This window comes from Lathyrus oleraceus, chromosome 3 (assembly GCF_024323335.1).
Source record: "Lathyrus oleraceus cultivar Zhongwan6 chromosome 3, CAAS_Psat_ZW6_1.0, whole genome shotgun sequence".
In the NCBI taxonomy this organism is placed as follows: Eukaryota; Viridiplantae; Streptophyta; class Magnoliopsida; order Fabales; family Fabaceae; genus Lathyrus; species Lathyrus oleraceus.
The window spans coordinates 291,947,586-291,960,017 of record NC_066581.1 but is presented as its reverse complement, the minus strand read 5'-3'; the positions used below and the strand labels follow the sequence as shown (position 1 = coordinate 291,960,017).

Here is a 12,432-nt window from a genome sequence, read left to right as displayed (position 1 = left end):
CTTTTGCGAAAATTTTTGAAGCTTTTGTTTTAAACCACATTTTTTCCAGGTTTATAAACCAGAATTTCTACCTGTTTTCAACCAGATTTTGACAGACAATTATCACATTTTATATATGCCATTTTGGCCTTTTTTCTACCAATTTTTGGCTAACAAATATAAAAGCGTGTGGTGGAAGTCAGAAAGATCAATAAGTCACGTAAATGTGTCAATTAAAATGAAATTGTGGGAGTAGATTTTAATGCAAAACTCATTAAACTCTATGACAATTGTTACACAAATTTCTATTAAAAAAATTATTTTACAATAATCTAAATAAGTTAATCAAAACCAAATCACTAAAATACAGCCTAATAGCCTAATTATAGAATGTATCATAAACAATAGAGATTCAAAGCAATTCTTAATAGGATAACTTCAGCTCAAATCTTTGATTGAATTTACTACGATGACTTCAGGTTGAACCTTAAACCACAGGTTACAGGGAGGAGAATCAGACTCAGAATGCAAACTTCAGGTCAAAACTTCGGTTGAACTCACTAACAAGTCCAAAATGCTACCTTTTAGCAAGAAGAATTGGGAATCAATTGCCTCAATGTAAGTAGCCATATCCCATCCTGAAACCAAGTCATGACTCATGAGCCAGCAACAAGTAAGTGAATATCTACAAGACACAGCCATTTTGTTTTCTCGTCATTTCAGTAAAATTTGCAGTTTTAGATTTTAGAATTCAATTAAAAATGTAAATAGCACTAAAACAAAAGGAGGAAAAAGAAAGGAATTCAATACAGCAGTAACCTAGGAGAACAATTGTTGAGTAAAGGTAAACCAAGATTGCTATTCATTTGATTTGATTCCATTTCTATCTTTCTTTCACTTCAAGCTTATCTCAACATCAAAACTAGGCTTTAACAACAGTTAACCCCATATCCGACGTAGTTTCAAATGTGAAGATTGAAAGAGGAGATTGTATGAAATATACAGACGCTAGAAATAATATTGGAACAGTATGTACAAAATAGGGTAACTTACATTGCAATTCAGCATGCCGGGAACTCTTCTCAATTAGAAGGAAGTGTGATAGATCTACATCCTGCTGTGTTCCTGTCAAGTTGGAAGTGACAGCAGCACCATTTTCCATGCCTTGTGACCTAGTATTAGTCATCAGTGTTTTCTAACAGCTTTGGGATTATAAGGTATGTCAGATGCTTCAGAGGCTTGATGCTGACAAATTATCTCCACCATTGCTGCCATCACATGTTTGGATGCCAGTTCCTGCAAAGGAGCAGCTGTCCTGACTGTTTAACGAACTTGAGAATGCAACAAGTACCATATGTGCCTTTGTTTCAACCTATGTCCAAGAATGACATACAAAAAGGTAAGTGCAATGAATGAAACATGCCAACAATGCAGTTTACTAGTATTTACCTTATGTACGGCAACAATGTACCTTATGAACTCAGTTTTTACAAACTCAGTTTTCAAACTAAACATAGTTAAATATATTAATAAAAGAAGTGTTAAAGACTGTTATAAAGGCCATAGAATATGAATACGGTAGAGTATACAATGTTGTAATATAAATTTTGAAGAATGTTTAGTTAAATATATTAATAAAACGGTCGGTGACAAAGAAAAACGAATCTGTACTATATTTTGTGTTTGCTTACCCCTGTCTCTTCCTTCACTTCTCTAATTACAGCATCACAAATATCTTCACCCTGCAAATAGAATTAAAACATGTCAAAACTCAAAAGATTGAATTTCCATTTTCATAATTTGATCAATAATCATTTCGACGTATACTTCATTCACAGCTCCTGTAGGCATCTTCCATACACCTGTGCCTCCAAATCTACCACTGGTTTCCTGAACCACAAGCACCTATCAAATGAAACAAAACCATTCAAACAGTATTACAAACAAGAAACAGTATAATAACCACAGAATGATGTGTGAAAGATCACCTCTCTCTTGTTATTGACAACAAAAGCACCAACGCCGACACGGTGTGACGCGTTTGCAGGAATGCTATCAGGGGTATCAGGGATCCAATATACATTTTCAGAAGCTATTACATTCATATTATCCATTTTTCTCGCTTCTTTGCTCTTACCCCATAATAACATGTAATATCCGCAAACAATCAACGCGGCTCCTATTAGACTGCACAGTATGATTTATAACAAACGGTCGAATCAGTAACCGACTGTCACATGTTTACTGCAATGAATATGTTTCTGAAACCCGATTGCTTAATTTACCTTCCGACTGTAATGTACTCGTTCAATACGAACGAAGAAATGAAGGCCACAAGAACAAGCATTAGAGGGTTAAAAGCAGACACATACAAGGGTCCTTTCATGCCCACACACCAAGCCAACAGAACAAAACACACTCCAGAGGCCAATATACCCTACAAAACAAACCAATTAATATCACATAAGTTTCACGGTGAATTTATCAGAAACACTATGATTCTGTTAAATCTACTGTCATACCAAACAAGTACTAATGTATGATATGGTATGAATTTTCGTACCGCAGAAGCTGCTGTCAAAAGTCTCAAATTCCAATCAAGCTTCCACTGGCTCCAATCTCTCTCAGTACAAATAGCATATATAAAAGATTGAATTGCACCCATTATAGAGGTTAACGCCGCAATTGAATAATGCCACGGAAAATTCTGACTCATCTTCGACTGCGTTTATCCATATTCATAATGTTATAAACAAGAAAACAGTGTTTTCAACATTTTTGTATAGTAAAATTTAAGTTAGAAATTGTAACTACCTGTGTTATAAACCATAATGAGAAACTGAGAGCAGTGCCTAAAGCTAGCATGAGTCCCCAAACATGAGAACCAGCAGGGGAATGATGTGTTGTTGATGTAGCATTTTGCAGCAAGTCAATGTGCAATGATAAGTTAAATAATCTTTTGCCTTCATATAAAGTTAGGATCATTGCACCACCAATTCCACTTAATGTTCCCATCAACTTCGCTTTCCCAGCCGGTGTTCCAAGATTTGGCTTCTCCATTCTTCAAAAATCAATCAAAACACATTTTCACAGCTTAATCCAAAATCGCTTAAAAAAACATGAGAAATTCTCAGGACCGTCTTTAAGGGCGTGCAAGACAGACTTCCATATATAGCCTAAAATTTATCTCAGTTAAGCTAACGTCAAGTAAGACCTCATAAAATATTTTGTTACAATTAAATTGCGGCAAAATAAAGCCTTTATTAGTTTTGCCATATTTAAACTGCGAATAACGTACGATATGACCTCCAAAAATTTGAGACTAAAGGCCAAAGATTAATAGTGTTACGTACCTTAGAGAAACAGCCAGGACATAGGTAATGGCAGGAATGAGGTTTAACATGGTTATAGTATATGTTGCAGATACCAAAGCCAAAGATTTAATATACAAGTTTTGTTGTAATGATCCCCTGAAATTTTTTAAATTTTCATCACACTTAATCCTTGCTTAAATTACTCTATTAAAATCATACTCATATACTTAATCTAATAGAAAATTTTACCCAAATAATCCACAAAGAAAAGCTTGGAATAACACCTTTCCAGTCAAATTTTGCACACTTTTCCTGAGAAAACATGCCAAAAATAATTAAACATTATTTTTTTATAGAGACCAAAACATATTTTATTTATATAAGAGAAATATATATACCTTTCAAAGAAGAAAACAAATGGCACAGTGAAAGCAGTAGAAAATACAAATCTATAAACAATGAGAACACTTAAGCTTGATCCATCATTTGCTACCATTATGTAGGTGCTCTGCTGCTATGATTCAAGCAATCTAGTTTGCATTGCAACTCCATAACATTCAACTCAAAAGGCATATAACCTGCAATTTACATTTCCATTCACCAAATCAACACATCCTAACTTTCTTCTAACCATTCAATCTATCAAACTAACCTTCCAACAATCTAATTACCCTACTGACAGTGCTAGCGCCTAAGTAACCCACTCACACCAACATATCATAAATTTTTTCTAACATCTCAAACACTAACTCCTAACAGACCTTTTTCATCCATTGAGTTCTACTTCACCAACTAACTACACCAACTGAACTCACTCCAATTTAAGCTCCAACTAATTGTAGCAGAACCCTAATATAGAGTTAACATATTTAATAGTCCTAACAACTTCATTCATGTGAACCATTAACATAAACGATGCTCAAACCTTCAACTACCATTTCCGAAGTCTGCCCGAATAAGTTAGGGATTATCCTGTATATATATTCCCAATTCACTCTTCAATTGAAAAAAATGATTCCTTTCACAAAAAATCACTGAAAATCATTCTCTCTGAATTCTCAATTCTCTATGAGTTCTCTCTCCTCTTTAACATATCCACACTCACTCTTACGTGTTCAGAACAACAAGGACAACACAAAGCATTTGCAAAAGCTCCTACAGACTAAGGGTAGAAGAAGAGAAAGAAGAAATCAGAAACCTAAAAGAACTTGAGAGTCGAAGTGGTTACTGGATTGAAGATCTTCTATATTTTCTTGAATCATTTGCGTCACCTTCGCTTGCAACATCACCAAGTCGCTCTTGTAGGTTAATTAATCCTTTGCAATTTATTTTCTTTCTTAAACTCGTTGCTTCCATGTAGCATCTTCATAAGGGAGTCAAACCCCTAGGGGTTGAGCTCCGTTCAACTCCTCAGCATCATTTAATTTTGGATTTTGTCTCTTAGGGTTTATAGATTTGTTGGCTCGATTCAGAACCTTGTGTAGGAATTAGAGGAAATCGTTGTTAGATTGTGAGAGAGGGTGTCAAGATAAACAAATTGATATATGTATGGAGGCATTTGGACCTCCGCCACCACCATAGGCAATTTCCGGCACAGTGAGGTATTGGTCTTAGGTGAGGACTATATAATAGACATGTGACCATGAAATGTATAATGAAGTATGAAATGAGCTTTATGATTTCTCCCCTCTCACATGGCTTCATGTTTTACGCCCAAGGCCACTTTGCCCCATTGAACTTGCTGGCTAAATCCTAGAACAACCTTACACCCCTCCTCAGAATTTAAAGACTTTAGACAGCGCTTTATCAAAAGCGCTAACTAAGGTCTATATTTAAAAGCGCTTCCTAAAAGCGCTGTCTAAGGGGGGGTCTTAGACAGCGCTTTTAGAAAGCGCTGTCTAAGACCCCTCCTTAGACAGCGCTTTCATTATTTTTTTGGAACATTTTCCGTGTTTTATTTTAATTTTAACCTTAGACAGCGCTTTCTTTTAAAAGCGCTGTCTAAGATGCGCTGTTAAAAGTCATTTTTGGCGTAGTGACTTCATATAAATACTCTAATCTAACAGAATTTGGAAGGGTTAATCACAATTCACCATTTCTAGATCTAGTTTTCATCTCCCTCCAAAATTTTCTTCAAATCAAATTTCAAAATTCTACAACATAACCCATTGTTTTTGTTGAAGATTCATGATCAGTGAGTGTAATTGAGTGTGAATCCATCATTTGTTTGAAGATTTCGTGCCAGATTCATGCATGCTTGAAGGTGTTGATGGCAATTTCAAATTAAGCTGGATCTACACGTTTCTAAGCCTCAAATTCTTCATCAATCATCACTACAAGTATTCAGAAGGAGATTTGGATCATCTGGAGCTTTGGATCGTGCAAAATCAGAACCTGCTCTTCAAGAGGTGAGTTTTTCGACCTTCATAATTCTCAAATCCATGCATATATTCTTGTAGATCTCATGTTGCTGATCGTTTTGATATAAATTTTGTGTGATTTGGGTAAGAATTGAGAGAGATATGCTTGATTGAAGTTTTGAATGTCAAACTTTATTTGCTTCGATTTGCATGAATCATGTTGAATTAGGATGAATTGATGCTTGATCTATAATCTCCTTTGCATGAGCTTCGTTTTGGTATAAATTTTTTGAAATTCTGAGCAATTCTGGAAAATCTGGAAAAATTTGGATGAACATTCATGCTGTTCATCTTCATCTTCATGAAGAAGATGAAGATCTTCATGGTAGCATCCGCATCTGTCCGTCGCTAGCAGGCGCTAGGGTTCTTGTTCAAGAACACGCGCCCAGGCGCATTTGATCCGTTGGTTCTCCCTTCGATCCCTGGCGCTGGCGTTTTTGTGTTTTATTTTCATTTTTCCAGTTACACGCTTCGAATCCTGGTGATAACATAAATTCAAATTAATTTCTCATGTTCATCTTTCCCTCCATATTTCCATGCCATACTTCATTTCATTTCAAATTTTTTTTTCTCCAACTTTAAAAATCCATAACAAATTGAAAAATGGCTAAAATGATTCCAATTTTTTTGCAAAATGATCCTCTGTTTGTCTAGTTTTTTATGATGATGAATTTTGAAGTTGTGCATGGCTGGATTTCTGTTTGTGTTAGAATGATTGAACACATGTGCTTTTATGACCTTGCCTTGCTTCTTCTATCATGAAATGCTTGATATTGATCCAAATTGCTTGAAATTTTGCATGATGCTTCTTAACATGTTGATTGACATTTTGGTTTTGGTTTGACATTTTTCCCATGCTCCATTTCTATTTTGTGTACATGTTAACATGGTGTGACAATTTGTGTCACACACTTGGTTGTTCAACTTGTGCAATTTAATTTCCATGCCAAATGATCTTTGATGCTTTTGATTTTTTGTATGTGGATCATGTTGGATGTGTTGAATGCTCATGAAATTTTCCAGAATTATTTGAATCATTCCTGTTTTGATTTGAAATTTTCATTCATGATGTCCAAATATGAGCTTTGAAATTGTCTTTGACTTCTCTTGCACATGAAATGCTTTTGCTTGATGATTTTGTTGTGGTCCTTTTTAGGACATGTTAATATGTGTTTGAAGTTGCATTGTGTTGAATTTCAGCTCCTGTTTTGAATTTTTTCTTCACTTTTGACCCTAGGCTTTGACCTAGTGGTTTGTTACTTACATGTGAGCTTTGAATTTCAGGTTTAAGCATCCAAACGCCATGGTTGATGAGGCTTCATCATTTGAATGTTGATGTTTGCTTTTGATTGCTAACATTTATTGTTTTGTAGGTTGATGATAACTCACTTGAGTTTGCCTTATGGCTTATGTTTTGTACCTTGGGATTGTCTGTTTGTTATTGACTGTTGTCTGTTTGTCTGAGTATTGTACTGATTTGTTTAGTTGTTTCCACAGGTACCTAAGTTGCTTGAAGTTCATTTGAACTTTGCTTTGCTTTTGCTTGTGGTTGGCATACCACTTAGGTATAATCCCTAATCTTCATGTAGTCTGGAAGACCTGTCATGTTATGTTGGCAGGCACCTGTCTGAAGCCCTCCTTAAGAGGCAATGTTTGTGGTTGTTTAATTTTGTGCCAAGCAGGTTAAGTCCTCTTAAGAGGCAATTGGCAGATAAAAGGGATGTGTAATCCATCCCCTGCTATTCTGTTGTGTCATTCATCTTGCTCACACCATGTGTTGATGCATATGATGCGATATCCTAGCGAGCACGTCTCCCCTGTCCCCGAACTACGTCGACTCTAATGTTTGTGTCTAACAAACTACGTAGGCCCAGGATGCGACATCCTGCCGAGTCACCTTCTTCCGTCTTTCATCTGTGTTTTGACCCGGCTTGTGCAGTGTTTTGAGCAATTATCTAGCAACCTTTCTTCTATTCTTTCTGAGCATGAATCCCGTCGAGTACGACGGATGCGTAGGGGTGCTAATACCTTCCCTTCGCATAACCGACTCCCGATCCTTGCAATCTCTGGTTGTAAGACCATGTCCTTTCCAGGTTTACTTCGAGCGTTTCCTTTCCCTCCTTTGGGATAAATAACGCACAGTGGCGGCTCTGTTTCTTTTCCCGCCGGTTTTTCGCGTAATGCGACAGAAATGTCATACAAAGATGTCACACCAGAAGCTCAGAGGAGAAAAGTTTATGATGGCTCAAAAAACTGAGAGGTTAGATCAAACAGGTGGACATATGACCAGTCACAGGGAGAATGGAACTGTTGGGACTAAGCCACAAGGGACTTTATGCAAAACGGCCAAGGACAATATGGAGAAGATTTGGATGACACCTGTGAAAGGTATAGAAGATGATAGTAGTTTGGCTCAATTGGATTGGATGAAACTACTACTGATTGCATACAATGTCACACACGATGTCATAACATTGTATTATGACTTCCTGAATGCTGAAACTAGGTCCAAAAATCAGATTCAGCACAGATGGACAAAGTATTGTTCTTGCTATTATCACTCCATTAGAAAATTTGTGGAAGACAAATTTAGAAGTCTAAAGCTTGGACTGGAACTAGCAGACAAGCTTGCAAGGAATTTGGGTAAAATTGAATATGAGGGAGGGAAATTAGAGATTTGGACTCTTGAGAAATTATGGCAGTTAAAGTGGAAAAATAAAGAAAATAAAAATAGTGTCTTCCCTTTTAAAAGAAAGAGTCACATTAATGATAAATCATTCCCTGGCATTGAAAATAGTATCTATTTCCTTAGCACACTCTACCTAAACGCAACAATCTCCCTCTCCATTCATCTTCTCAGAAAAACTCAGCTAGGGCAAAGAAGCTTTTCTCAAAAGTCCTACAACATGTCTCAACATTCATCATCAACTAGTTCACATTCATCATCTTCTCACCATGGAAAAACTCCTTCAATGGAGTTTGTAGATGAAGATGTGATGGACGTCACTCCACTCTGCATGATACCAGGCGACACCCCAGGTCCCTCGTCCAAAGCTGGAGATAAGCAAGGTAATACCTCTGGTAATTCCTCTCTCCCAAAAGACATGCATTATGTTGATCGTGCAATAAGGAACCTAGTCACTAGGATTCTAAGAGAAGGGCATGAAGTCAAAGGGGTTTCTAGCCCTCTGTCTAGAAGGGAACCCTCTCCTGAGAAGGAACCTCATGCTGATAAAGATGAGGACTCATCTAAATCAGAAAAAGAAGGTGTTGCTGAAGGGCTATACTCTCTAGGTTAAACCCTACCTAGCAAGAAACCAGCAAATATGTCTCAGGAGAATATTATTGACCTAGAGGAAGAAAGCTCTGAAAAGGAGGATAATCCTTTAGTTAATCTTGTAAAACCTAGTGTTGCTGAGAAACTGAGAACTAGGAAAGGGAAAAGTGTGGCAATAATGAGAACAGGAAAAGTGAAAAAGACTGCTGGTATAGGACACTCAAAAGCTTGGAGCAAAGTTGAGGTTAGGAAAAGGAAAGAAAGAGATAGCTCTGACTCTGAGGAATATGTCAAAGACGATGTCCCAGACATCTCCCCTGCAAAAAGGCAGGCTGTTCAGAAGTCTCCTGGCAAGACTGATGCTGTGCACCTAGACAATATCTCCTTTCATTTGGAAGATGGGGAAGCAAAATGGAAATATGTCATTCAGAGGAGAGTAGCTATTGAAAGAGAGCTTGGACAAGAAGCTGTAGAGATAAAGGAGGTAATTGAGTTGATCAAAAAGGCTGGACTCATGAAGACTGTGGAAACTCTACCCCAATGCTATGAGGGGTTGATAAAAGAGTTTATTGTTAATATCCCTAAGGATATTCAAGAAAAGAGCAGCAGGGAGTTCTGCAAGGTGTTGTAAGGGGAAACTGTGTGAAATTCTCACCAAGTGTCATCAACAAGTTCCTAGGAAGAGGAACAGATGGAGGAGTAGACCTAGAGATTACAGACAATGAGGTCTGTAGGGTTATCACAGCTGGCCAAGTTAAGGAATGGCCTAGTAGGAATCACTTATCAGTTGGAAAGCTCAGTGTCAAATATGCCATCTTGCATAAGATTGGCTCATCTAATTGGATTCCTACTAATCATGTCTCTACTATCTCCATTAACATTGGAAGAATCATTCATGCAATAGCAACAAGGGTTAACTATGATTTTGGCAAGTTCATATTTGATCAAACCATTAGACATGCTTCTACAAATGCTGTGAAGTTACCCATTGCCTTCCCCTCCCTTATTTGTGGCATTATCCTCAGCCAACAACCAGGCATTCTGAGTACAAGTGACATTCCAAGTAGGAGAAAATCCCCTCTGTCCATTCATTATAAGCTGTTTGAGGGAAGTCATGTCAATGATGTCATGACATTTGCCAAAAGGGAGTCTACACCTCAAGGGAGCTTGGTTGATCAACTAAAAGAAACCTGCAAGGAATTGGAAAATGGTATAAGGGTGGCCAAGGCTAGAAAAGAGGCTTTATAAGTTCTTATCTGTAGCCTGGAGAAGGAAGAAGTAGAGAAGGCTGGGAAGGACTCAAATACAAGATCAAAATCCCAATCCAATGGAAGTTCTGGAAGCTCAGAAGATTCTGAAGGTGCAGGTGAAGACACAAGTGAAGGTTAAGATGATTCTTCTTCTTCTGATTAATAGTCCTTGGCTGAATTGAAGACTTCGAGGAGTGCTGGAAAGTTCGGTGGAAGCTGGCCTCCTGTTTGAAAAGACTGATGTTTTTACTGGTTTTTTTATTTTGTGGCAGTCCTCATTGATGCCTGTTGTGTAATTTTTAGGGCTCTTAATGAGTTCCTTGGATTTGTTCACTATCTCAGCTTTCAGTTGTGTATAATGATGGTGTGTACTTCCTGAATATTTTGTTTTAACATGCTTAATGTTATAACATCTGATCTAACATTCTCTGCTAGGCTAATAGACATTTATTTTGTCTAATTGGTCACCTTTGGTCAATTTTGACTAAAAAGGGGGAGAAGTGCTTGATATGGAAGCTGTTGTGGAAGTTGTATGTGGCTGAACAGAAGGACAACTATTATTGAAAGAAGTGCACAGGTGTTAAAATAGAATGGTATTTTGTTTACAGATGTCAAAGGGGATGTCTGATATGGTGCACAAGTGTTGATGTTGAAGCAGATGTCAGTATGACATTCTGGCTGGTACAGGTGCTGGAGTTACAATAGCTGTTATTTGATGAATGCACAGATTTAGGGGGAGAAGAAGTACCTGTGTGCATTGTGCATTTGGGTGTCTTACTAGTTGCATCCATAACTAGTAATTCTGTTGTTTGTTGCACAGATTTAGGGGGAGGAGAAGTACCCTAGTGCATGTGTGTATTACTAGTAGCCATAGCTAGTAATTGTTTTGCTTCTGCTGCTGATTAAACTACTATTGTGTTGTTTAACTGCTGATAGTTTACCTTGTGAACAAAAGGGACAGATATATGTTTTAGCCAAAATTTGCCAAAGGGGGAGTTTGTTGATTCTAAGTGTTGGCAGCAATTTTGGTAAAACAAAGAGTGTTCACAAGATCTAATGTGTGATGTCTTAACATGAGATATCCTATGTACCTGTTGGAGTTCAAGAACATGTGCATGCAGGATTGTTTCAGAATGCCACATACAATGACAAGGCTTCTGATATTGGATGTACCTGCTGGAGCTTAAATGAAAACATGTTCATGCAGGATTGTTTCAGATGACATACACAATGTCATGGCATCTGATATGGCTGTACCTGCTGGAAGTTATAAAAGGAATTATTGGACTATGCAGGATTTTTCCAGGATGTCAGACCCGATGTCATGACATCCTGTACACAGAACATTCAGTATGAATGTCTGGTGTTTTGTGATTGCACAATTAATGGAAATCTTTGGATGATTGAAGATATGGCTAGTTGGCGCATTCAATCATGGATTACAACCAGATTTACTTATTTTCCAAAGAGATCTAACCAACTGTTATAAAAAGATTTGATTGGAAAATAGATTTAGGGTTTTCAAGATGTCCAAGCCCAGCAAAATGCTTCTATAAAAAGGGACTTAGAAAACCTAATTGTACACACAACCAAGACTGAGCGAAATATAGAGAGAGAGATAGGGTTTGTGTCTGTTTAGTCGTAAGACTTGTAGGTCATTCAAGTCATCCATTGATGATTGAATTGGACTGATTTATGGTTGTAATTTGTCACTCTAAAGCTGTTAAGCAAGAGTGTGTGTCTTCTTGACCAAAGCTTTGAAGCAAGATCAAGAGTGTGTCTTCTTGATTGAAACTGTGAAGTAAAATCAAGAGTGTGTAATTGAAAATATTTTCTTTTCACAAGGGATTGTTGTTTAAAATCACTGGTGTGTGATTGTAAGGGAAGTGAGTGAGTTCTCATATCTAAGAGTGCTTAGGTACAAATTGCACGGGTAGAGATTAGGTGAGAAAGACTGTAACTTGTTGAAGTGTACGGAGAGTCTTTGAACTAATTCTATTTTAGTGAATTTCCTTCCTGGCTTGGTAGCCCCCAGACGTAGGTGAGTTGCACCGAACTGGGTTAACAATTGCTTGTGTTATTCGCTTTACCATTCTATTTTTGTTTATCCATTGTGTATTACCAGATATTAGTGTCGTGACATTACCTTCGACATCTTATATCTGATACCAGAATTTCACCTTTCACCAGCA

At 37.3% G+C, this 12,432-nt stretch overlaps 1 protein-coding gene and 1 long non-coding RNA gene across 2 annotated transcripts; both read right to left on the bottom strand.

Moving 5' to 3' along the window:
• Nucleotides 1-1,252: 1,252 nt before the first annotated feature.
• Nucleotides 1,253-2,056, bottom strand: LOC127127140 (uncharacterized). Its single transcript, XR_007805245.1, has 3 exons — nucleotides 1,968-2,056; nucleotides 1,671-1,884; nucleotides 1,253-1,351 (listed from the first exon to the last, which is right to left on the bottom strand). It is a non-coding gene; the product is annotated as an uncharacterized LOC127127140 (long non-coding RNA).
• Nucleotide 2,057: 1 nt separating this feature from the next.
• LOC127130918 (WAT1-related protein At1g68170) lies at nucleotides 2,058-4,592 on the bottom strand (the record flags this gene model as incomplete). Its single annotated transcript, XM_051059873.1, has 7 exons — nucleotides 3,692-4,592; nucleotides 3,543-3,605; nucleotides 3,333-3,449; nucleotides 2,794-3,040; nucleotides 2,543-2,701; nucleotides 2,265-2,416; nucleotides 2,058-2,166 (listed from the first exon to the last, which is right to left on the bottom strand). Coding segments are annotated over exons 1-7 (945 nt in total), but the record flags the coding sequence as incomplete, so codon positions are not given.
• Between the last annotated feature and the right edge of the window lie 7,840 nt (nucleotides 4,593-12,432).